The sequence below is a fragment of the Spinacia oleracea genome, chromosome 5 (genome assembly GCF_020520425.1).
Source record: "Spinacia oleracea cultivar Varoflay chromosome 5, BTI_SOV_V1, whole genome shotgun sequence".
In the NCBI taxonomy this organism is placed as follows: Eukaryota; Viridiplantae; Streptophyta; class Magnoliopsida; order Caryophyllales; family Amaranthaceae; genus Spinacia; species Spinacia oleracea.
In genome coordinates this window covers 4,639,287-4,665,289 of record NC_079491.1, presented here as the reverse complement: position 1 = coordinate 4,665,289, position 26,003 = coordinate 4,639,287, and the positions used below count along the sequence as shown (strand labels likewise).

At 36.0% G+C, this 26,003-nt stretch overlaps 3 protein-coding genes, 1 long non-coding RNA gene and 1 other non-coding gene across 5 annotated transcripts; 4 read left to right on the top strand and 1 right to left on the bottom strand.

Moving 5' to 3' along the window:
* Positions 1-1,997: 1,997 nt before the first annotated feature.
* On the top strand, positions 1,998-7,291 carry LOC110782529 (poly(A)-specific ribonuclease PARN-like). Its single transcript, XM_021986698.2, has 8 exons — positions 1,998-2,416; positions 3,732-3,862; positions 4,208-4,396; positions 4,482-4,588; positions 4,735-4,851; positions 4,926-5,040; positions 5,133-5,348; positions 5,873-7,291. The coding sequence occupies exons 1-8, from the start codon at positions 2,082-2,084 to the stop codon at positions 6,535-6,537; spliced, it is 1,875 nt and encodes a 624-aa protein (XP_021842390.2). The 5' UTR covers positions 1,998-2,081; the 3' UTR covers positions 6,538-7,291.
* A 628-nt stretch (positions 7,292-7,919) lies between these two features.
* LOC110782535 (uncharacterized) lies at positions 7,920-13,098 on the top strand. The gene is made up of 9 exons (XM_021986704.2): positions 7,920-8,328; positions 9,046-9,195; positions 10,405-10,619; positions 10,726-10,796; positions 10,908-11,070; positions 11,386-11,563; positions 11,696-11,854; positions 11,948-12,036; positions 12,431-13,098. The coding sequence occupies exons 1-9, from the start codon at positions 8,028-8,030 to the stop codon at positions 12,524-12,526; spliced, it is 1,422 nt and encodes a 473-aa protein (XP_021842396.2). The 5' UTR covers positions 7,920-8,027; the 3' UTR covers positions 12,527-13,098.
* A 714-nt stretch (positions 13,099-13,812) lies between these two features.
* LOC110782079 (uncharacterized) lies at positions 13,813-14,651 on the top strand. The gene has a single exon (XM_021986156.2). It carries the CDS (start codon positions 13,873-13,875, stop codon positions 14,374-14,376), a length of 504 nt encoding a protein of 167 aa, XP_021841848.2. The 5' UTR covers positions 13,813-13,872; the 3' UTR covers positions 14,377-14,651.
* Positions 14,652-20,052: 5,401 nt separating this feature from the next.
* LOC130461994 (uncharacterized) lies at positions 20,053-25,507 on the bottom strand. Its single transcript, XR_008922086.1, has 3 exons — positions 21,805-25,507; positions 21,136-21,267; positions 20,053-20,317 (listed from the first exon to the last, which is right to left on the bottom strand). It is a non-coding gene; the product is annotated as an uncharacterized lncRNA (long non-coding RNA).
* LOC130462318 (small nucleolar RNA snoR143) lies at positions 22,835-22,981 on the top strand. The gene has a single exon (XR_008922414.1). It is a non-coding gene; the product is annotated as a small nucleolar RNA snoR143 (small nucleolar RNA).
* Positions 25,508-26,003: the final 496 nt, after the last annotated feature.

The window sequence follows — 26,003 nt, the reverse complement described above, 5'->3', positions numbered from 1 at the left end:
TTAATAATTAACAATTAATAATTAATAATTAATAATTACTATTTAATACTTAATACTTAATACTTAATAATTAATAATAAATAATTAACAATTAATAATTAATAATTAATAATTAACAATTAATAATTAATAATTAATAATTAATAATTAATAATTAATACTTTATAATTAGTAATTAATAATAAATAATAAATATAAACAATTAATAATAAATAATTAATAATAAATAATTAATAATAAATAATTAATAATAAATAATGAATATTAAATAATAAATAAATAATAATTAATAATTAATAATCAATAATAAATAATAAATATTAATTAATAAATATTTATTATTTATTATTTATTATATATTATATATTATCTTACTTAGAAGAGAGAGAGGGGAGAAGAATGGACTAACCAAACAACATTCTTAAACAAAGGGTTTTCATTCCATTCTCCTTGATTCTCATTCTCATTCTCTTTCCCTTTCCCCTTCTCCAACCAAACGGCCCCTAAGCTAAACCCTCGTGTGGCGTTTGTTTCTTTCCTTCTTTTTTTTTTCTTTTTTTTTTTATGAATGTTAAATGGAGTGTCTTATCGGGCGGGAACTCCGTACAGGTCAACCCGGTCCGGATTAGCAGGCTAGAAACTTTGTCTTTAGCATTTGTTTCGTTCCTATTAGTTATAAGTAATAGATACGGAGTAATTAATTATATATAATAATAATATAAATAATAAGTAGTATAATAATAATAATAATAATAATAATAATAATAATAATAATAATAATAATAATAAATATATTAACTCGAACATTGAAACTCAAATGAGTCAAGCTTGAATTTGCGAAAGTTCGGTTGAGCTCCAGCTCCAAATTTTCTTATCATACTTAACTCGAGCAATCGAATACTCAGCTCTGTTCGACTCGTTGACATCCATAATATTCTGTATGCATAAGGGGTTGTCAATTCATATCGGTTATAAACAATCCGGGTCACGTCAAAATCGGTTAATGTCGGGTCAATATTTATACTCGGGTTGATTTGGCTCGATTCGGAAACCTTCGGTTTGGGTGAGGCCGGGTTATAAATTGTTCCAGATTGAACTCGATTTTGGTTCAGCTACCTTCGGTTCAGGTCAATCTCAGGTTCTGTTGGAACTTGTTTGATTTTAAAACGGTTTTGTATCGGTTTGATTTGGTTCGGATTGAGTTAGGTTCGGCTAATCGAGTTTAGTTTGTAATCTTGTGTTTCAATAATTGAGTGACTCTCGAATTCGCGATAAAAATTCAGATTGCTTTATTATTCTATGATTTCATTTCAAATAAAGATTTTTTAGACTTTTATTACTTTGTATCCAAATTATTTAATATAATCATAACTTAGAATAAATTTTTTATATATCGAGTTGGATTTGCAAAATTAATAGTTGAATTCGGTTAACTTGAGTTAGATCAATGACAAGTAAATTGAATAGAATTCGGGTAAAATAGGTTCTTTTTTTTTTCTTTTTTTTTTTTTTTGTATCTGGGGTGACTTTCATTTATCGAGTAAATTCGAGTCAGCTTATTTTCCGATGTCGGATTTAATCGGGTCGGATTAGCAACAATTTGGTTGATTTAGATAGAAGTGAGTCGGGTTAAATTAGGTAACGGATTTTGTCAGGTCGGGTTAATTGTGGATGTTACCGGTTAAAATCGATTTTCGGATTGATATTGGATTGGATGCGGGTTCGGTCCGTTAAAAGTTATCAGACACAAATCGGGTTTCGGGTCTCCTTGGGTTGCTAGCGATTCGGGTTTTGAATTCACAGGTTAGATCGGATTTTGGGTCAACAATGGATTGATTCGGGTCTATTTTGATCTTACTACCTTTCGGATTTATTGAGTTTTGATGTCAGTTGATTTCGGTCGATTTTTCTGATCGTGCCACATTTTGGCAGCCCAGGGTTTTTGCGTTATATAGTTTTTGTTTTGGGTTATGTCCATGAATATGGGCCGACCCATATTCATCCGGTCCATCAATCAAACAAACCTCCAACCAGAGAACCCGGGAAGCCATTGCAACAACAGCAGCTCCAAAAACACGACGATGCAGAAGCGCCTGTTCTGCACTCAAGCTGCAATTCAAATTGAAAACACCATTAAAAACACTAGTTTAAGCAAAAAATGGATAATCAAGCAAGTTAAAAAGTCCAATTTCAGCCAAGTTTTGGACGAAATCAAGCCCCACATTTCCAATTCCGATTTTATTGCAATTTCTCTCCAGAAAACTGGCTCATACTCATCGCCATGGCAGAGAGTTCTTCCCTTTGATACTCCAGAAATTTCCTATTTGAAGGCCAAGCGTTCAGCAGAGAGGTTTCAGGTTCTTCAGTTTGCTGTCTGCCCTTTCACCCTTAGGGCTTCTAAGCTTACTGCTTACCCGTATGTATTTCCCCTTTTCGTCTTTATTTTCATGTTTAGTTTGATTTTAATCCTTTAATTTGGTGCTTTGATGGGTTTTATGGGGTGAATTTTTCTGGGATTTTGGTTTTAGCTAATTTTTATTGGAGGTCTTAGTTTTAGCTAATTTTTATTGGAGGTCTTAGTTTTAGCTAGTATTTTTCTGGTTTTATTACAGGGGCATTAAATTTAGCTTGTTATTTACTGGGGTATGATGTTTGAATGTTGTATGTTAACTAATTTAGGCTTGTTAATTTGGGTTTTTAGTGGGGTTTTAGCAAGTTGTTCTTGGTGTTGTTGTTTTGTGATTGGTTTAGTTGGATTATAGGAATTTGGCTCGTATGTTTTGATAGAGGAGAATGATCATGTGAATATGTGTCAAAAATTTGATGCATTGGATAATGTGAACTTTAGAGCAAACTGTTTCAGCAACATGAAGATGTCTATTTTACTCTACATATGAGAACCATATTTTGTTGAAGGAATTGTTGTTCATACTGTTGGAAAAGTCACTAGTTTATGGCGTTAGACTCTAGGGATCTAGCGGTGTCAATTAAGTTGAATCCTTCAAATTGGGGAATAAATCATTAAAACTGTATGCTTTACCTTCTGCAGTTTGTATTCAAGGTATGTGTATGCTTCCTATTAGAGGTGAACTAAATGTCTGTTATAGGAGCACACTTTTTATCATTTGCCATAATAGAATTGGAAATCTGAAGTCTTCAACCTTGAAGTCGAGTGGCATCATATCCACCTAAAAGGAGAAATGATAATGCTTGACTGCTTGTATGGTATATCGGTCTGGTGAGAACTGAGAAATATTGAGCATTGAGTTGATGGCTTTATAAGGTTTCAACATGACACTACCTTGTTTTCAAGTGACTACAGTTGGAGTATTCGGATTTCTATTAGTATACAGAAAAGTTATGAAAGATGTTATTCGTTGCAATTAGTGAGTGCTTAGACATAATGACATTTTCCAGAATTGATGTGACTTTCTCTATAGAAATTTCTCAATAGTGGAATTTTTTTATAGATCTCTTTCTTTTGTTATTCGATTTATTTGGTGTTGGAAATGAGTTATGTGTACACCTGTGTTAGGCCCCTACTTCATAAGCACAGACCAAGACTCCATCACCTAGCATGGAAGCATTCCTTGTTTAGGCCATGGATTCTCTTGTAAAAGCTCTGAGTGGGAATAGCTGTGAGGATGAGCATGATCTCGTTATTTCATGTGTGAAGTTATCTTGTTTTGGTATGCCTAAGTTGTGATTCTATTTTCTCTTATGATGTGCAGATATAATTTCCACCTATTTCCAAGAGATGAACTGAAAATTGGGATGCCTTCTTACAGTTTTGCATGTCAAACATCATATTTGACGGCCATGGCTCGACTTGGTTTTGATTTTAATTCCTGCATATATGACGGTAATTTCTAGACTAAGTATGAAGCCATTTCTGCAATGCTTTTCATTCAAAATTACATCCTTACTACGTCGTGGTTCTACGAGGTGTTGCTTTTGAAGGCCTCAGGCTTGGTGAGCTATTGTTCCCAGTGTTATAGGGATAGGGATCAAATCTTTTGTTGAAAAAGCTTTGCATTATTATAAGATATTTAGAAAAGGGTTTTTTCTAATATATTATTTGTTATAACAGTACCTTTCTAGAATTGTGTTTTCATCATTCTTGTATGTCATTGACTATCCCCTTCCCTGGATTCATGATATTCCCCAGGAGATTCTTCTCATCACTACTGTTTCGATTCTTGGGCAGGAATCTCATACATATCCAGAGCTCAGGAATCAAGTATGAAACATCTTCCGGGAAATACTATGCTGCGGGCACATGCATCGCAATCTTCACCAGCTGTATCAGTTGCTGATTCTATTTATATTCAGAGGATTAAAACACGAGTCAAAACCTGGATAAAAGCTTGCAAAGACTCAAAAGGACTTAATGAAGGTTTGAATAATTCTTCTTTGTAAGGGAAGTTATTCTCGTGATCTCGTCCCTTCTTAGCTGAAAATGGAACATTTGTATTGTGCAGATCCTATGGTCAGAGCTCTGAGAAAAGTTATTATGGGTGAACATGGATCCAGACCTTGTCTTGATTTGGATGTTTGCAGTGAGCGCCAAGTGCAACTTGTCCTCGAGGTTACATATTCTGATATTCTTGGATTATTTTAATCCATTAATAATTTTCTGGATGTGTGTTGCTCAATGTTAATTAGATGGAATTACTATTGTCATTTTGTTCTTGAAGAATTCAGCAATATCCTTAGTTCATTATTTTGCTGCAGGTTATGAAGGAATACTCTGATGACACTGTCCCTTTGTTGATCCCTGCAAAGCGTGGGGGCACACAAGGGCTTCGGATTGTTTTGACAAGTTCGGAACAGGACAAAATTCTTTTCCAGGTAAGATTTTTTTTTTTGTTGCATTTTGGAAACAAGTTTTCACTGGTCTATTAAATCGTGGGTTAAATTTGCAGAAAGAACTTCAAGATTTGGAGGAGGAGCAAAGTAAGAATGTGCGTGGATTTAGAGAAGTGATCGATCTGATTTCTGCCTCAGGGAAACCTGTTATTGCCCACAACTCACTTGATGGTTTGTTTCTCTGTATATGGGCTGTTCATCTTAATCAGTCTCCATCTTCTAATTGTGATTGTTAACCTTTTAACATTTTTTTTCTTATACAGATTTTACGTTCATTCACTCAAAATTTCTGAGCACTTTACCTCCAACTATAGACGAGTTCAAACACTCTTTGAGCTCATTCTTCCCTTATATCATTGACATGGGCCATGTAACAAAGGAATTCAACCGTAGTAGAAACATGAACAATATACCTGCAGCTTCATCTTTCTTGAGAAGTCGGTTCTTCGCACCTATTGATATGGACATTCCTATCAAAGGCAAGTTTCTATTTAATAATATCATATTTGCAATCAATATGCATTTACCATATGCCATATCTTTACAGCACTGCCTTCAGAAGGATCTAAGCTATCAGAGCCTAGGTCTTGGTTGTATTACCCAAAAATATAGCATTTGTGGCCCTACATTTTAATTTTGTGCCTTGTGATTTTTGCTAAGAGCATGTTTGGTATATCATTTTTCAAGTGTTGGAAATTGGATCAATTAACTAATTTCACTACCTATTGTTTGGTATGAGAGATGGGTAACGCCCTCCATTTCCAAAGGGTAACCATTACCACCAATTTGTTACCTCTCCTATCCTTGTGGTAACAAAGTGTTACCCTCCCCAATCCCTAATAATCCTAATTTGATACAAGGGATTGCTTTCCTTAGGTATACCAAACAACAAATATAATAACACTTAACATTACCATTTCTCCTTCTTAAATGTTTCCAATCCATTTCCTTTCCTATATTCATACCAAACACGCACTAAGTTTACTTGTTATCGGGAATGCAGGTACACCAGATGAGATGAGTGAAGGGAAGATCAACGGTCAAAATGTTTTACAATTAAGTCATCTTTTTGCAAAACTCAATACAATAATTAACCGCGGTCAACACCATGTTATTAGTGAGGATAAAATCTTAGCACTTGACAACTTTGCAAACGTCTTTGACCCGTACAGTAGTCCACTCCCTGAGAACTCTGACGATGATGATGTCAGGATTTCATCAGGTAGTTTGAGAAAACTGAGCTGTGACAATATGGTGTTCATATGGGGATTCAGGAGTGGGTTGTCAACTGGAGAGCTGAAAACACTCCTCAGTGGGTCCCATGAAGCTTTCTCTGCAGAGTTTGATGTCCAACTAGTTGATAAAAGCTGCGCAGTGGCTGCTTTACAGCAGCCTGGACTTGCAGGAGCTTTTGTAAAAGCTATGGAATCTGGAGGAGGTTGCCATGAAGGAGGGTTGAAGGAATTGTTATCAGAGGGTTTGAGAGCAGCAGATTATGGAACTTACAAGCTTGCATGTAACATGAGCAAGTGGGACTCTAATTTGGCTGATTCTTTGGACCAAGTTCTGATGTCAGCTGACCAGTTTCCTGTTGATAATAGTCATGGAAGAAGCCCGTATGAAATCTGGTGGGATGACGATACTGTCCTCAACCTTGATGACCTGTGAACATTGAGTGTGTATTAGACCTGATCAAATTGCGGGTCGGGTTTGGGGCGGGTCATGACTTAAAAGTTATGCCAATGTGTCGGGCCGGGCCAACAAATTCTGCCCTAAACTCACTATTTCGGGCCAAAATAGTGGGTTTTCGGGCCATTCCGGGCCGGCCAGATTTATAACTACCTTGCAATTTTGAATTGTCCAAAAATCGGTAAAAATTCTGCCCTAACCCTGCTATTTTCGGGCCGGGTCGAGTCGGGCCAGCTGGCCATGCTCATGATGATCAGGTCTAGTGTATATATATATTCATCAAGAAATGATCAGAATACTTGATTTCTTTCTGTATCCGGAATCCTTGGCGTTATGCAAGAGGCTCCATATCTCTGATAAGACAGGAAAACTGAAACCATTGCTGGTTTTTCTGAACTTGAATCAGTTACTACAATAGGTGGTGGACTGGTAAGTAAGATACAGAACTGAAGAACTGAAGAATTGGAAGTCAGATGTTGAGTGACAACTTACACTTTGCTGAGTGATCATAGTGATGCTAGAGGAGAGACTTTGGTATGGGATTCGTTTATTCTTTTCTCCTACCGCTAATGTTAGATAGGAATTTAGGATATACTCTCCTTGTAAAACATTACATGGTTTTAATTTATGTAGTAGTTGATTTGGTTGTATATGCTCTGAGTGAACCTTGTCACTGTTCTTGGGAGTGTTCTTACATGTTATAGATGAAAGATCACTTGGTTAAGCATGCACATGTTTTTCATTGATCATCTCTAGCGTGTTAAACACTTCGTATGGAAATTTACGGGGTTGAAATGGAGAATTTTGGAACAATAACTTGTTTGAATTTTCTTTTCTTCCCGTCAAAAGAAATTTACACTTTTTTTAAGCTTAACTTATACTGTAATTCGCAAGAAGTATGAGCTTTTTCTTAAACTTATGTCAATTATTTAGATATTAGTCCTGTTTGGTTAGGAGTTGTTAGCTGATAGCTGGTTTGACTAGCTGTTAGCGACTAGCTGTTTGCATTAGCTGAGAGTACATACTACATACAGGCCCTGTTTGGTAAGAAGTTGTTACGGAGTAGCTGTTAGCTGGTTTGCATTAGCTAATGCAACCAGCTAGTCAAATCAGCTAATGCAAACAGCTAGTCGCTAACAGCTAGTCAAACCAGCTATCAGCTAATAACTAACAAGTCCTAATAAAAAAAAGGGACATTATTTAAGTTGCAAATTGAATTTAGCCATTATTTTTCTTAAAATTAATTCATATTTAAATTCCTAACACATTTCAAAATTATTTGATATTAAGATAATAAGATTCTTAATTCATTTTTTGTAAAATAAGTAAAAATAAGGCGAGGAGTATTAAGATGAATAGACTATAGCGGTCAATACCGGCAAATAAAAATCGACGAAAATACTCCTTAACAAACTCCATTAACAAAGAAAAGGAACTTCAGCATTTGCAGAAACATAGAGGGAATAGAAATGGCGGGAGTTTCAGTTCAATTCAACCCTAACCCTAGCCTGAATTTCAAACTCCAATTTCGCAGTTCATTCAATCAAAGAAAGCAGCTGTTTTCAATTTCGCCGCCGACGAGAAAAATTAGAGGCAGAAATGGAGGTAACTTGGGGATGGGTGCGGTGTGTGCGACGCATAATTTTGACGTGGTGGTGGTGGGAGCTGGAATTATTGGATTGATCATAGCCAGAGATCTACTTCTCCGGTCTAATCTATCTGTCGCCGTCGTAGACGCCGCCGTTCCCTGCTCCGGTGCTACGGGTGCCGGTAAATTAACATTATACTCACTACAGATTGGTTCTACTGATTGTTTTCTGTTATTCTGCTTATTTGTTGCCGAATAGCTTATTTTGAACTGGATTAACGCTATGCCATTCGTATGATTTTACTACAATCATTCTATTCTCTGATATACTTCATATGTTGAATCACCTGTATGTTTGATTTGCCGTAGAGTCAGTCGGACTTAAATTCTGGTGTAAATGTTGTATGAAAATTGAAATTTGGATTGAAGAGGTATTTATTAAAGCACGTCGCTATCTACTTAGAATGTGGATGCTATTAAAGAACCATATGATCAGTTGATCTAAAACTTGAGTTTAAATCCAATCTGAAAATCTGAATTTTAATGATTGAGCTAAGCCGGAATATTCGAAAAACTCCAACCCAAATAACCAGTGGAATTGAATATGATGGGATCTGGGACTTTTTCCAAATAACCTGTACTTGTGCTCTTGGTAACTAGATTTTTTACCTAATAACGGTTAAAATGGTTCTTTTGTTTTACTTTTCATATTGTAGTTTTATGTTGAAGTTGCAATGGCTTTTAGGAGCTATTTTGTTGAGAATTCTTCCAAGCTCATTTGAAGCTCCTTTTCCTTGCCAGTAATCAATTCAGCAAAGATGCTTAACATTGTCATTTGTTCACATTTAGGATTGATTGAATGATATCACAGCCGCAGCTTGACATTTGAACTGTTGCAGGACAGGGCTACTTATGGATGGTGCACAAAACACCTGGTACTGAAGTATGGGATCTCGCAATGAGAAGCCGGAAATTGTGGCAGTTGTTGGCAGATAATTTACAGGATCAAGGCTCTGATCCCTTGGAAGCATTGGGCTGGAAAAAAACAGGTATGCTAAGTAGCATTTGTAATTTTGTATGCTAATTGCATATTTGCATAAGCAAAATCTTCATAAGTTAATGTGCATAAGCAATGTAGCAAAATCCCTTGAAAACATTCTAATTACCTTAGTATATTTATATATGTAAATCTTCACAAGTTAATAATTTATATGCGTAAGAAATGTAGAATCTTATTCTTTTTAAGAATAGTCAATACATAATATGGTGCCACCATTTGTTATTTCTCTTGAGTTTCCTAATTTCTTGCGAATATTCCAAATGTACATCTGAATAACCCTTATAAGTTCTTCCCACCTAATAAGGAAGTGTTCCTTTGACTATAAATCGGTTTCCTGAATGGAGCTTACCTTGCACTTGTATATGGTTTGTGCTTCTCTTCCATGGTGTGGGTGTGGGTGTGGGTGTGGGTGTGGGTGTGTGTGTGTCCTCTCCGAAGTCCAGTCATTAACATCTCAATATTTATCCAAGAGATGGATGCAACTCAAATTTGTTATGAGTAAGCTAAAAATTTATTGATCATGTGCTTTGGGTCTCTGCGATACTTGCCATCATTATGTTACCATGGTACCTCCTTGTGTCTCTGTTAGTTTCTTCTCATATCTTGCCAACAGCGGGGAGGGGGATAAACTTCGAGTGTAGTATCTCTTTTTCATCTGAGGGCATGTTTGGATTGAAGGCAATGCATTAAGGGGAGTCAAACAAAAGAAAATGAAGGTGAGACAAGGTGGTTGTAAGGGGGATGAAGTAATGGAAGTGTGATGAAAAAGGGAGAAAGGGGAATACATTACCCTTATATGGAGGGTAATAAACTAATAGTTATCCTAGGGTGGTGGTGGGTAACTATTACTCCCATTGTGAGGGTAATAATTCCTCTCATCCTTCCTTCTTGCTCATAGCAACGGTATCTTATTCCCTCTACCACCACCTCATCACATTAACCAAAACCTCTACTCACCTTCATTTTCCTCAGTTTGACTTTTATTACCCTTTTACTGCTTAATTGTATTTACTGATTAACCTTAATGGGCTTAATCCAAACATGGCCTAAGTGTTTGCTGGACTTCAAATGGTCTAGCTTTTCCATAAAAATGCTGTGACATCACTTAATATATTGGCTATTAGTATTGGCTGTCTGCGTAAAGCTTTGGATGAATGCTAGAGTTGGAATACTCTGATATCGGTGCCTGTATTTGTAGGAAGCTTGTTAATTGGAAAAACAGAGGCACAATTAAATCAATTAAAGAGCCGGGTGCAGCAACTATCTATGGCTGGGATTAGGGCAGAGTACTTGTCAAACAATGATCTAGCTATTAGGGAACCTGAACTTGCAATTAACCAGCAAAGTGGTGCTGCCTTTCTGCCGGACGATTGCCAATTAGATGCTCATCGTACAATGGCGTTTATAGAAAAGGTCTGTGCAATCATCTCCTAGATCAGGTCAGGATTTGTTAGATGTTGCTACCATCACCAATATAAATCTTTTTCTGGTTGGTTATGGTTCGTAACTTAATTTCCAGGATAACAGGCTCTTTTTATCCCAAGGCAGATATGCGGAGTTCTATCATGATCCAGCTGTATGTTTCATAAGGTCTTACCAAATTGCAAATGTCTTCTCTTTCTTCCCAAAATTAGGAACTTGGTACTGTTGCCTGAATTACAAATACAGATGGAATAACATTTACATTCTATCTACTTTTAGATCGAATGGAAAAGGAAAGATTGATGGTATCAAAACTCAAAAGAACACATTATATGGCCGAAAGGCCACTATAATTGCAGCAGGGTGTTGGACTGGATCTTTGATGGACAAGCTACTTCAGAATTCAGATATTGTGCTACATGTTCCCATTCAGCCACGGAAGGTGAGTTTATAGAAGAAATTGAGAAAGATTAACTTATATCAGCAAATGAATAAATAACTCCTAAGTACTTAACTGTTCCCTAATATTAAATTGTAATATCTGGAGCATGAATTCAGCTTAAGTTTTAATGCCCATAACTCTTTTACCGTTCGGACAGCTTCAATTGTATATCTAGTGGATTACAAATTAGCTTTTGAAATATACTACTACCGTTTCTTCTAAATGAATTGTAATGGTATTCTAACTTTGTTCATGAATGTTAGACCTAATTTACATGTTCGTGTATTTACTATTTCTAATACTATATGTTTGTAGGGTTTTCTGCTGGCCCTAGAGAACTTCAATAACCTTAGAGTTACGCATGGTCTTATGGAAGCTGGCTATGTTGATCATCAAAAATCCGTCATATCTGCATCAGATAAGGTTGATAGTAACGAAGCCTTGTCTATTTCAATGACAGTAACAAGAGATGCATCTGGGAATCTTCTTATTGGTAATTGTTTCAGCGTTCAGCTTTTTTTTGCACTACCTTTGCATGTCGAATATTCTTTTTTCTCTTCTTATAACCTTCACAATCATGTGTCTTGTTCTTATATTTATTCCATCTGTTGTCCCACAACTTCAGGAAGTAGCCGACAGTTTGCTGGATTTAACACTGAATTGGATACGTTCATTGTTGATCGCATATGGGAACGTGCTCAAGATTTTTTCCCTTCTTTAAAAGAATTCTCTGTCAAAAACTTGAGTGAACAAATGAATGTCAGAATAGGATTACGCCCTTACAGTAAGTCCTGCCAGTAAAACAATTGTTACAATAAAAGTCACCATATGAAATTGCAAATTAGGATTTTTAAACTGATGCTTTTTCGTTTTTCAGTGCCTGACGGCAAGCCAGTTATTGGTCCAGTTCCTGGTATAACCAATCTTTTCATTGCAAGTGGACATGAAGGAGGAGGACTTAGCATGGTAAAACTCTTCCTCAATCTTGCCTTTATGTACTAGCGGCCCGTTTGGTAGCCGGTAATGAATGGTGGGAATGGGAATAAATCTTAGTGTTATTTGGCAAGAAAATAACATCATGATGTCCATGGTAATGAAATTTTGTCTCAAACTTGGTGTTTTTCTTCATAAATTTGCATTCCCACCTAATACTACTCCCCAAATGGTAATGGAAACTTATAAAGAAAAAGAGATAATTTTGAGTGAACTAGCATTACCATGGGAATGGATATTGGTTTTCCTTACAAATTTACATACAAATTCATTCCTATTGACACCATTTATAACCGGCTACAAAACGGGCAGTAAGAGTACTACATAATAGAATTCTAGGATTTTTCTGAATGTTTTTAATTGTCAGGCTTTGGGAACAGCTGAAATGGTCACTGATATGATCTTGGATAATCCTTTGCAACTTGATTGTAAACCTTTTGCTGTGGAAGGTCGATGCTGCTAATCAACAGAAATGGTAACATTCACTTCTAAAATGCAAGGTATTGATTATTTTTGTGGGAAATCAAGGAGTTCAAGTTGTAGAGTTATCAGCTTTCACGCGCTTCAACCCTTCAGAAAGAAGTTCAAAGGTTTTTTTTGTTTTGGATTGAAGATTACTCATTCCTCTTGGAATTACCTTAACCCAAACAAACCCTAACCTAGTACGCTCATCAGTCCCTGGATTATGCAGTGATGCACTGATGCCTCAGCTTGCTAGTGGCATGCACCGAAGTCATGGTCAACGAGGATGTGATTGCTGGTGGTGCATGCGCATTTGTTAAACTGTAAAAGTGCCTAGTTGGCTAGTTACTTACCATTAGTTACTTACCATGGCACAAATTCTATGTCAATTACTGAGTTTTGTACTTGATTTCACCTATGTATTTGCTGAAAGTATAGAAACTTTTAGTTCTCAAAACTTCACAAGTGTTGAACTTTTTCTGAATTTTCTTAATCGTTTACTATATCACTCTCGGATCATGTACTAGACTTCATCACTTTGGAAATAAGGCATTGGTTTTGTTGCTCTTGTTATTCATGTGTATATGTCCGGTTTTGCAAGGGAATCAGGGGGGCTGGCGGGAGCCATGCTCCCGCTATGTTTAAATATTAAATATGCACTACAAAGCACATGTCTAGTATATCTCAAGTGATTATTTTCCTTAAAAGTTAGAGCTCCTTGGGAAGGTACAAGGTTTGAATTATAACTCCCTCAATATACTTGGTTTTTATTTTATGTTTTTTATTTTATGTTTTTTCATTGATACAAAATTATATGTAAAAATTTGACCCCTATATGGTTCGGCCCCTGAGATTTTGGTCATTTGTGATATTGTATTTGCTAGTTTTTGGTCATTTGGAGTAATAGAAACATGCATGTAGAATATAGTGTATCCGTGAGTCCGTAGTCAATGATATTTTGAGTGATAAAGAGGGAATGTCTATTTCCAGGTTTCCTCTCTATTCCATTATATTTTTGGTTTGGTACTCTATTTTAGATTGGTCTGTGTAACATACACTAATATTTTTTCTTGTTTATTCAGTATCGCTCCAATTTTATCTAATTTTATAAGAACAGGCAACTTGTCTCAATTCATTTCTTTGTAAGATCTCCTATACTACCCAAAAATTGATTAATTATTCAATACTTTCTCAATTGAGAAATGTTACATAGGTTTAAAATTTTAAAAAGAAAAAGAATAATAAAAAAGAAAAAGAAAAGGAAAAGAAAAGAAAATTAATCCTTGCTGTTTACTTACCCGACCCAAACCATTTCCCCACATCGCCAACCCCAACTCAACCTCAACAATGGCGATCGCAGGTCTCCAACGTCTCTCCACCCACCTTCACCGCACCACCGCTACTTCCTCCACTTTCTCTCTCCTCTCCAAATCCCTCCTCACCCGCACCACCACAACCGCCGCTGCTACATCCACCGGCGGCTCCAGGAAAGTCTCGGATCGAATCGTAAAACTCTTCGCAATCGATTTCGAAGGGCAAAAGCGCGAAATCATCGGTCTCACAGGACAAACCCTACTGAAAGCCCTAACAAATCACGGTCTAATTGATCCTGCTTCTCACCGCTTGGAAGAGATCGACGCCTGCTCCTCTGAATGCGAAGTTCACATTGCTCAAGAATGGCTCCAGAAGCTTCCTGAGGCTTCATATGACGAGCAGTATGTGCTGCGTAGGAATCAGCGCAACCGTGTTCTTAACAAGCACGCCAGGTTGGGCTGTCAGGTTGTCCTCACTCAGGAGCATCAAGGTATGGTTGTCGCTCTTCCCGAACCTAAGCCATGGGATACTCCCTAATTTTGTTTGGTTAGGGTCTTCAAGTTCGGAAATTGTAAGCCTTTCTTTGGTATTCCAGTATTCCTTGATTTTGATAATAAGGGTTTGATACAATTGACCAATTTGGGGTGCTTATTCTGGGTTGTTATTGTTATGATGACGACGATGCGTAATTGCTGTTAACAATGTGGAATTTTTGTAAGTTCTGATTAACATTTGCTGCATTCCAGATTCTGTTGAATTATTAAACTTTGAAATTTCTTATAATTGGGCAGACTATGTTGGATTTATTGTGATATTGGTTTGCGTAATGTTTCTGGTTTATGTTTGTAGTAATTGTTGATTGTTCTCCACTGCTTAGATTAGAGCTACAATTGTGGGGGATTGTTGTGTGATTTTCTTTGTAGGGGTGGGTTTTATAGTTTTGGTCCTTTTGGAGCTTATATTAGGCATGTTTTGAGGTGAGGTTGTATGCTAGTGGAAGGTAATGTTCGAACTTGATTGTCGAAATTGACTAAAGACTGAATTTCATAACTCTCTTTATGTGTGAAAAATTGTGGTTATGTGGGATAGAAGTTGTGTTGATTAAGGTTTCATTGAAGAAATTGTGGTCTCTGTTAGAAGTGTGATTTGAGGAGCTGAAGTGATTTTAATTGATGGCATTGGAAGATTTCTGTACAGGTTTTATTTGCTGTAGTAGCTTTAGTAGATGAGACCTGGAGTACAAATTCTTAGGAAATTGGGAAAGGGTTACTGTGAGATTCGGGTACGTTCAATGAATTTTAGTTTCCATGAACAAGTTTGGAAATTCAAGATGAAATTAGTTCTTACGTCTTAGAGGAAGAAAATGATGAAATAAGTAATACCATTATGTTGTGAAGAAGTTTGGCATTGTGTCTTTTAAATGATAATACAGGTTTGGTGCTTTCCTCTATTTTATGGGACATTGATGACCGAATTATGTAGGGAAAATGTTGTTTGCAGCGTTAAGCTGACAGAGGACTAGAGCGAATATTTGTGGTCCATAGTATGTCGAAGCTGAACTTTAGTAGCTATACATTTAACTGTAGGAGGAAGTTGATATTCTTCTTGAATTATAGAAAGAAATAAGTGCCTATGTCTTAGTGGAATTGAAATGTGTGGTACATACTTGTTTGATTTGTTGAATTATGTTGTGGGAAAATTTTGCTCCTTGCGAAAAACTGAAACACAATGCTCTGGTTTGATTACACTTTTGTAAAAGTTGTGGCATTGTTTAGGTAAAAAAAAACATGGCTGTTTATCCAGCAGTTGTTTGAGGGAAATTTTGTCTGGCCTTTGATGAGATATATGCTTATCATCCTAGTGTGAGGAAGCCTGACCTAGTCATTGGACAGATGATCGACCATCGTCGAATGTTACCTATGTAAGCCAAGTCACTTGGGGGAAGTGACCGCAGAACAAACAGCTTGTAGTTGAAGCAAATCATATGTTCCCTAATTCTACAGACCTTCCGTTATGACTTATGAAGCTTAAAGGGCTGCTACCAAAGCACATGGGAATTCGTAGGAAGAGGTTTTTGATGAGCCACACTAAGGTGTAGAGACTACATTAATTTCCCCAGAGCCCTACTGTCTACAACCTTGTTTAACCCACGTAATATTTTATTTTAAGAATTGCACCTCACTTCAACTAAGCGCGTGTCGCATCCTTGTGCTTTCCACCTAGGCTCTAGGACCCTTGCTGCGAAACACTGGTTAATAACTTGAGTAATGTGGGACTCGTGCAATTTAAAAGATTATGGTTTACCATTAGCTTTAGTTGCTTAGGTGGTACACTTGTACTGTCATCAGAGATATCCTTGAAACTTATTAGGCTTTTCTCATCTATTTCGAGTACTTTGGTCTTGTACATAGGATGTTCTGGAGCCTATGCATGAGCAGTACTTTTTAAAGGCAGGAACATTTTGTTGCCACAGAGAAGTGTAAGATATCAGTATAGAATGACTCAGGAAGCCTTGCAGCAGGAGGAAGACTCTCCTGATTGCTCTCACAGTTTGTTTGGTTGAAATCATGAAAGGGAGTATAGATTGGATGCTTAAAAGGAATGGGTATCCTTTCCCTCCAAATCCTCCTATCCAAACTTAGTATTAAGCTTATGTTTTCTTGCAGTTCTATTGGACTCTGATCTCGGTGACATATGAATATGTGTATACAGAGATATAGTTCTGTACTAGTGAAAATTATCCTCATTATCTGTAATTTCATATGCATAAGTTTGAATTAGGGAAATGACTTTAGTCAGCATCTTGGTTTGCCCCTCCCCTTTGTTCTCATTCAAATCATGCCATGTTGGCAGGAGGTAGAAGTTTTAGCTTTTCCACTTGGTAAATCAAGTTGGGACTTGGGAGGAAGATATTTAAGCACTCATGATTGAATGTTCTCTTAGCTTCTAACTACCTAAAGATAGTTTGCTATGGTCCTGTTGCCATCGCTGTGCTAATTTCTAAAGGCACTGAGCTTTCTTTCTTGATTCATATAATTGCCTAAAGGTTCATTGTTGCATTGGTCACTGTATCGCCGCATTGGTCACATAAGCTACTTGGTCAAGTTGCACCGTTTTGTTTTTCATGTGGCAGTGAATGATCTTGGTTTCATATCTCCCATCTACTCGTATCACCATTATCGTTTGCTTATTGATGAAACTAAGGACAATGTTGCGCCATTGAGTTCATTGCCAATGAACTCAACGGCTTCCATATTTCTATTCGACATTTATACAGAAGCAAGTTGAGAAATACATTATCTGGCATCTGCCTTCAGTTAGTCATTTTGATATAATAAACATTTGTCCAAGCTGTGGCAATCTAGTATTCTTCCAAAGTATTCATTTGGATCGGGTTAGTATACATTTCCTTTGGTACAAACAGGGACATGTGAAGATCATATACTTCGTAATCCATATTGAGTTTGGATTCAACTTTTTGTGTCATTTTTTTGCATTAGTAAATGTAGATAATAAGTTTATGGACCATCTGTCCATCTCCAACAAGTTCAGCTAAAATTAGTTTCGTGACAGGTTTGCTCTAGAAGGGTGTGGTTATATTTATAGATGGCATTACTCTGGCCAGCCCAACGGGAAAAAGAACACGGCACGAATCGTTATTATGTGTTCTTGGGCCGCATTATTTTGGGAAAATCACGGTGAGAAATGGCCCGACATTATATAATACCCTAGCTAAATTTTTAGCTTAAGTGCACAAGCACGACCCACTGCACGGTGGCACATGAGTTTGGATCGTGTTTTTTTTTTTTTTTTTTTTTTAGTGTTAGCACCCGGTTCACCCTTAGGGCTAATCCGGATTCGAGGCGAGTTCTGGGTGGTTAGGTTCCATTCCCCTCTCAATTGTTGTTGCGGGGGATCGAACACGGGTTCTCCCTACCAAATTCAGCCCCAATCACCACTGAACCAACAATCAATTGGTAATTTGGATCGTGTTTGGCGCTCAAGAATACCCTTACATTTCATGAGTCTTAAAATTATTAGTGTTGAATCATGTATCTTTACAAAAAGGTATGACACCAAAAACTTGCAACCCCGAAACATGTAATCAACATCCTAAATATTTACCCTAAAAACAGGTTTTGGATCCTCTAGAGTTTTAAAATTACTCTACAAAGGTAGAGTTTGAGCCATATTAACCATTGAATGAAAAACCAATGGTTTAGATATTATCTTTTCGAAATTCCCCCTATTTTTTATCATCAATATGAGCCATTGATTTTAAAATGTACGATTTATATACAACTCTACCTTGTAGAGTTTTATTAAACCTCTAGAGGATGTGGACTCCTAAAAACAACATATTGGTCCCTAAACATCAAAACGCTTGACAGTATGCAAAATAACTTGATGGAACATCCATAACCGTAGTCAGGGACCTTATCTGCCAGCCTACTCCATACTCGATTCTCCACTGCCCTTCTTGCTGCTACAACCACATACGGTGTATTGTTTTAAACTTTACTCGAATTTTATCAATTGCTACCCGTTATTTTCAAATGTTACTACTTTAACGTTTCACAAAAGCTACTTAACTATTGACTTTACTGCTAACTTTTACCTAAACACTTAATAAAAGAAATATGTCGTAGATAAGCTTAATAAAAGAAAATTGACCAAAAATTGGATTAATATTACCAAATGTCCCTAATAAATAAAAAAAGCGAAAAAGTAATCAATGATATGAAGTAAGGAATAAATTGTATTCCCACCGTTCCTAAAAGATTGCCGCAACCTTACATGAAAAAGTGCTCTTCAGCATGTGTTAAATATAACCCCAGTTAGAAGTCAGAACGACGTGTTTTCGGAGGAAGGCTGAAAGGATACTGATAAAGTTCGTCGTTTTGGTTATGGAGATAGCAAAAAAAGGTAAAGAGTTACTCTGGAACGCAACTCAAAGGCAACGAATGACCAAGTGATACGCTTGCTTGCAATAGTTAAGAGCAAAAGTATTTAAGGCAAAGAATGAAACAATAATTCAACGTCATTTTCCGCGACGAAACCCACCATTGCTTCATCAAAAATTCAAAATTAGAAACAACCAAAATTAACATGTGATTCCTCCGTTCATAAATACTCGCAACGTTTGTCACTTTTACGTATGCCAATGCACAATTTAGATCGTTAATATCTTAAATTCTCTTCAAGCAAAAATTATATAAAAAAATTGATATTTTAAAAGTACGTAATGAGATGAATCTAAAAAGATCTCACATGACTATGTTTTATTTGACTTATAAATCACCAACAATAGTCAAAGTGAAATATGTGAAGAGTGTAAAAATTCAAAAAGTTATGAGTATTTATGAGCAGAGAAAGTGCTAATGTATTCTCTTTGACTCTGTTTTCTACTCTTCCCCTGATTTTCTTACAATCAGACTTTTTCTTATATTATGTTTTAGGAAACATAACTTATTACTTACGGAGTACAAATTAAAATGAGATTCATATAATAGTCGTTTCTTTAGTTTTGATTCATTTGTATTCCAGAATAAGGTTAGTAATCTCTTATTCTCTTCACCTCTTCCCTCCTTTCTTTGTTTATTTTCGAGTTTTGATATAATTTTTGTTTGAATAGATATTATATACGAAAGTTGATTAATACGAAAGTTGATTTATACGAAAGTATATTTTTGGTGAAATTCGAAACCAGAATGAACATATTCATATATATTATCTCTTATATGAATATTCAACTCCATCGTTTGTCGAGTTGCTACCCTGGACGAAGGCTAGCTTGAAGCTCGGGATTCTGGAATTCATCTTCTCTACGGCTTCCTTTATGCTATGTATTGTAGCCTACAGCGGCAACATTTTTATATTGGGTCGGCCGAAAGTCAATTTTCTAATTTTCTCCGAAAAAAGTTACAACAAACATACTAAAATTTAGATCTCTATGTTTTATTCTCAAACAAAATAGTTTTGTATTTTGAGACTGGGGCGAAGTTATGATTAAATAATAGAGGTCATTTGACATCACTTAATCCATATATTTCTTTAAAATATGAATATGAATATATGATGCCTTACTTTAGCTAGTTAATAGAGAAAGATAACATGTGATTTTAATGCAATTACCAATTTTAAAGTTATATTATCACATATGTCAATTTATGTACGATATTTGTATAATATATGTATAACATATAATATATGTGCAATATGTGTATAAAATATAATACTTATGACCTATAATAAAAATAATATAATACTTGCATCACATGGAAGCCAAAGTCAAAAACTCAACAATGGCAGACACAAATATCATAAACCAACTAATCATGCCACATACAGCAGATAGTATACTCACGCCGTAAATACCGGTGGTTGGGCTGTAATCACCAACACGTCCAATATCGGAAGCATATAACATTGCTCCTCCCACTAAGCTTGCTGTTGCGAGTGAAAGAATACATGTCCCCTGTTACCAGAATTATTAGCAACGAAAATTTGTCAATTACTATCTACATGCATCTCAATTACTATCTACGTTGGTTGGGAGTTTGTTAATTACAAAATATCATCTAAGTTATTAAAGGTTGTCAATTATCACATACTACTTCCGTTTCATAAAGACCTTTACAGTTAATGTTTGTCAAATATTAAGACAAAAGTAGAAAATTTGGTTGAAAATAATAAAATATGGATAAAGTAAGAAAAATGTGTAAAAAAGTAGGTGGGTAAAAAATGAATAAAGTAAGAGAATCTGAGTGGAATATTGTAAATATTGTGGGATTAGAAGGGTAATGTAGTAAATTTTCATGTCCAAAAATAGAATAAAGTAAAGCGTAAAGAACATTATGAAATAGACTAAAGCAGATAATGTAAAGATCATTTTGAAACGGAGGTAGTACATTTCACTCAATTGATGTGAATTGTCAATTACCAAAATATGTATTTTAAGGTAGCAATTGATATCAATTGTTAGAACGGCAATTAGTTTTTTGGTGCGAATGAGCCACAAGGGCAATATAAATTACAAATGGGGACGAGGGGATTCGAACCTGAGACCTATTGCACACAGGCCCTCAGTCTTAACCACTAGGCCAAGACATCATTGGTTAGAACGGCAATTAGTAATTGACAACTTTTAACAATTTATATAGTAATTAAAAAACTCTCTGACAACCTAGATAGTAAATGACAAAATTTCAAATTATGAAATACAAAATTAGAAAATTATCCAATTTTTACCCCATCCAAATTAATAAATAAGCTAGGTTGATTATAGGAACATACCCAATCAACAAAAATAATTAGGATGAAATAGGGAGTAGTCCTCAAGTCCCTTTTCACTTTTAGTGCCCAATGTTTACACCCACCACAAATAAGCTATAAATAGCTTAGCACCCTGTTGCTGTAAGGAATAAACTATATCCAAATAAAATCAAATAGTAAGCATATAATTTTATTCAATTGTATCAACGATGTCACATATGATATTTTATATGTAGTATAATCGATCTTTATGGATCTTTAAAAATGACCTTCTTAATCACAACAAAAATAATCAGATCTCTATGGGTCTAAATAAAGTTGTGAGTCAGCTCGGACGGAGGTCCTATTCGACATGAAAAAAGTACGGCAGAGGACAGGCACAAAATTGTGGACATGAGTCGGGTCTGGGCCTATATTGTTTTCATAAAAACACGACACAACTCAGCATAACACGCTGGATTTAGTCTTAGGGACGACGGTGAGGCCTGGCATGAAGGTAGGTGGGTATGGGCCACGTTTTTGAAATGTCCAGCCCGACCTGGTACAAAGGGATTTGTTGTGGGTCGGGCCCGTTCACACCCACTGCCCATGAGCTCGACCCATAATCATCTTTATAGGGGTAACAACAAAAATGACCACTTTCATCAAAATTGAATAAATTCGCAAATAACTCGAACAATCAAAACTAACCTCTATAGGTCACAATTAGGGGTGCCACAACCCACAAGTTGAGGTGTGCTCGACTCAATTCGAAATTACTCAAACCACGCACAACTCAAACTCTCTAAACACGAGAGCCCATTGATCTACTCGTGCTCGTTAAAATTACTCGAATCTTAGGCACGACGGTCCGACATGGCATGAGGGTAGGTGGGTATGGGCCACATCCACATGTTTGAAATTTTTGGCCCGACCTAGTAACTTAAAAAAATTAGTGTAATTGAACTTCATTAGGTTAAAAGCTTGACAGAAGTCTAAGAATAGACATTAGGTGGGCTGTTATATATGGGCTTGGCCTTTGAACCACATGTAATTAGGGTTCCAAATCCGTTAACCACAAACTAGTTGCTATAAATACTCCGCTCCCTCATGAACCCTAATCATTCGTGCCCTTCTGACCCGTCTCTACAGTCATCCCCTTCCCCCGTTTCTCTCTCATCTCTGCAATTTTTTTATTTTTTTAAATTTTGTATGAATTTGTAGTTATACAGTTGGTTGAAAAGCAAGGTAGCTTCTTGAGTGGATTTCGAATTATAATCAACAATCCAACCAATTTTTCCTGAATCGGAACCTTGCAAAACCTAATTTATCAGTATCACTCGCCTGATTTTGAATCTATCTGATCTTTCAGGCCCTTATATACTGAAATATCATCTTCAATTTCATTTCTATAATCTCATTTCTTCAAATTGTTTTGGTTATAGCAAACGCACTCTGTCCCATAACCATTTTCCATGTTTTGAGGCAATTTCTTCGTTTGCAAAATTAATGAAGTTTTCAATTCCAGCTTCCATTTTAATCGCCCATATGTTCTTCATTCCGATGATCATGTTGGTCCCGTAGTTGGATTACATCCATTTATCTCCCTCCTAATCTCTTTAATTTTTTATTTTTGACATATGTTTAATTCTGGAGTTTGTGTTCTTGGTAAAATGATTAAATTCGCATCTTGTATATATTTGGTACCCACTTAATTATACAATAATGGGGGCCTTTGATCTAAGATGCGTAAAGAAATAGCTGAATTTGTTGTTTTTGGTGAAAATCAAAAGAACAAAAGGCAGCAGCGGCCAGACAACCGTAGTGATGGATCCACAGATGGGGTTGCTAATTCTTGCTCCTTGTCTACTAAATCCTTCTCACATTTTCTAATTGATTTTGAAAACTATTTTATTTAACTTTTTAAGGGTGTGGTCTGTAATTTGAGATTTATGCATAATAATAAAATTGATAATTGAAACTTTTTACATCCAAGGGAAATGACCCGATCAAAACTTTTACCTCGAAATTTTAGTATAACACCGAAAACTCAACCCAAAAAATTGTGTTATTTTAACTATAGAAAAATCTTAGTGTTAAATCAACCAATAATTTACACGATTAGTTAGACAGATTAACACGACACGTTTATTGAACGGGTCGGTTTAGTGTTGAGACCTTTTCCAACCAGTATATATTCCACCCTATCAAAATCAGATTAACACAGACATGTTTATTAAACGGGTCGGGTTATTGTTCAGACTTTTCCAACCCGTTTATATTTCACACGATCACAATTTGACACCACATGTTTACCGGCTCTAATTCTAAATTTTCAACTGATCTAATATCAACCAGATTGATATTAACCCCGATTATTGACTTGATCTGACCATTAATAAACGGATCTTAACCTGAATTCTTACGGATCCATAGTAAGAGTGATCTAAAAGGATCTGAACTTAACCCGAATTCTTAATAAAGCGGATCCATAGTAAGAGTGATCTAAAATGACCTGTTTGCCAGGTTTCTATTTAATCTGATCACAAGGAAAATCTTAGTTAAGAACTTTCAAATTAGTTGGACTGAAAATTTAATCGGACTTGAAATTTGTTTTTGAAGGGTGTGCTTGAGAATATTTCTACGGCATTGTTAAATTTGACATTTTTAGCAAGTACTTGATTAGTTGGGTCATCTTAGAGATGATAAACATGGCTCAGCCCGCTGGCCCGGCATGACCTGAAAATTACGGGCTGTGACAGAATATTACGGCCCGATTTTTGTGCCCGGTCTGGCCTGGACATTTTAAAAACTTGTGGCTTTGGGACACGTAAGACAATAACTTTAGTTATAAATTTGGTATGGTCCGATTGGCCCGAAAACCCATTATTTTTTGCCCGAAACAGCAAATTTTGGGCACACAAAATTGGCATAAAGCTTGGCCCGGCCCAGCCACATATAATGAGTTTATTTTTATGCCCTTGGCTTGGCACGAACCTGGTCTGGCTTTTGATCAGGTCTAGGTCATCTGATTTGGAGTATTAATCGTCATAATGCCTTTTCTTTTAGGTGCGCCATTGTCCATAATTCCCGAATTGGACTTATACTAGTAGAGTTAATTAATTTCACTAATTTCTATTCGATTTAGGAAATAGAATTTTCTATTCGGTATAGGAAACAACTTTTTAAAGGGTCACTTTGGAAGTTCCATATATATAGAGAAGTACTTCTATCAATTAATTAATTACAATGATGCTATTTAATAGTTAGGTTTGTCAATCTCATTGATATTACTTCCCTTAATTGTTCTACAATGGCGATGAATTATTTCTTTAATCTCATAACTTTATGTATCCTGATGATACCGCTGGCCATAGCATCATTTTGTTATTTGATTCTGTATTTGATAATGCGTTACCGCCGGGAAATTAATTTTTTTCTTTATCTTTGGAAAAATGGACCATTGATGTTAGACCACATCAGCGACGGCGACGACGACGACGGCGATAATAATACGATTACTAAAATTTCTACGAGTTGCATCAAGTGTCCGATTTGTTTGGAAAGTTTTGACGATGAACATAACGATAGAGTTATCATACTCATTAATCTAGAGGATGACGATATTAGTAAGGTTGGTAGGACGATTACGGTTTTGAGACAATGTGGACATAAATTCCATACGGATTGTATTGAGACGTGGTATTTCAACTATAATTTAACTTGTCCTATTTGTCGCGGTCCGATAACTAGACCGTTTAAGGCGTGACTCAAGTAGAGGTGTTAATAGGGTCATTGGATGAATTTTGGCTTAATCTACGACATGTTGGTCTATTAGTTTCACGTCAAGTGCGGGTCAAAAGTGTCGGGTTCGGATTTGGTCTATTTGGTTTGGGTCAATTGGAGTTAAGTGCTGTCGGGTCAATTTCAGATCGGGTCAAGTTCAATTCGAATCATTAACGGACTAGGTGAAACCTGGTCGAGTTCAAATAGGTTTGGGCATGTCAAACTCGGGTTGGGATGATTTAAACTCGGGTTGGGATGATTTAGACTCGAGTAATTTCAATTGGAAAAGATTCTGGTCGGATTATAAAGTTCCAGGTCGATTTCGGCCAGATTATCAGACAATTAAAGGCATGAGGGGTGATTGTATGTTGATTATGAACACGTGTACATGATATTTTTTTAATTTTTTTTTTATTTTCTCTCTTTATATTAAATTATGAGTTTAGTGCATGTAGCATTTCTTTTATGTTGCAAGCAATACAACTTTTGTTTTAATGAAAATGCTGCAAGCAATTTTACTTACATAAGAATGGGCTTATTTAGGTATTTGTTTGATTTGGTCCCTTTTACTCAACCCTATCAAACCCCCTACGCATAACTACTTCAAATCAAAGCTGTAAATCTGTAATAAGTGAATATGATTCGCAGATTCTGTTTTTTGAGTTATTCGGACTACCGCCGCTTTAAACGACAACTTTTGTGTAAGACCGCCTTACCGGAAAGACCACTTTGGTTGCTTAACTAATTGGTTTCATTTCTTAACTAATTGGTTACATTGTTTAATTAATTGATTCAATTGCTTAACTAATTTATATTTTTTGCTTAACTAATTGGTTTCAGTGCTTAACTAATTAGTTCAAGTGCTTAACTAATTGGTTCCATTCCTTAACTTATATGATACCAGGGTGGTCTTTTGTGTAAGACCGCCTATAAAAAAATTTGTATTTATATTTTATATGTTTATCTCAACATATATTTTCAAATATTTATTTTTTAAAATTTAGAAAGGATTAACTGGTTAAAGGTTAAATCAAAGTAGTGACATGTTTGTAAGAACACTAAGAGTCTAAGACTATGGAGTACTCCTTATATGAAGATCGATTAGAATGAAAATGTACAATCAT

What these genes read in the sequence shown, in the direction of transcription:
- LOC110782535 (XM_021986704.2), top strand. Translation starts at nt 8,028, where the DNA reads ATGGCGGGAGTTTCAGTTCAATTCAACCCTAACCCTAGCCTGAATTTC. An exon ending in CAATGGCGTTTATAGAAAAG is followed by an intron (nt 10,620 to 10,725) that starts GTCTGTGCAATC and finishes CTTAATTTCCAG; the next exon opens with GATAACAGGCTCTTTTTATC. An exon ending in AAGGAGGAGGACTTAGCATG is followed by an intron (nt 12,037 to 12,430) that starts GTAAAACTCTTC and finishes TTTAATTGTCAG; the next exon opens with GCTTTGGGAACAGCTGAAAT.
- LOC110782529 (XM_021986698.2), top strand. Translation starts at nt 2,082, where the DNA reads ATGCAGAAGCGCCTGTTCTGCACTCAAGCTGCAATTCAAATTGAAAAC. An exon ending in TCTAAGCTTACTGCTTACCC is followed by an intron (nt 2,417 to 3,731) that starts GTATGTATTTCC and finishes TATGATGTGCAG; the next exon opens with ATATAATTTCCACCTATTTC. An exon ending in AGGACAAAATTCTTTTCCAG is followed by an intron (nt 4,852 to 4,925) that starts GTAAGATTTTTT and finishes TTAAATTTGCAG; the next exon opens with AAAGAACTTCAAGATTTGGA.
- LOC110782079 (XM_021986156.2), top strand. Translation starts at nt 13,873, where the DNA reads ATGGCGATCGCAGGTCTCCAACGTCTCTCCACCCACCTTCACCGCACC.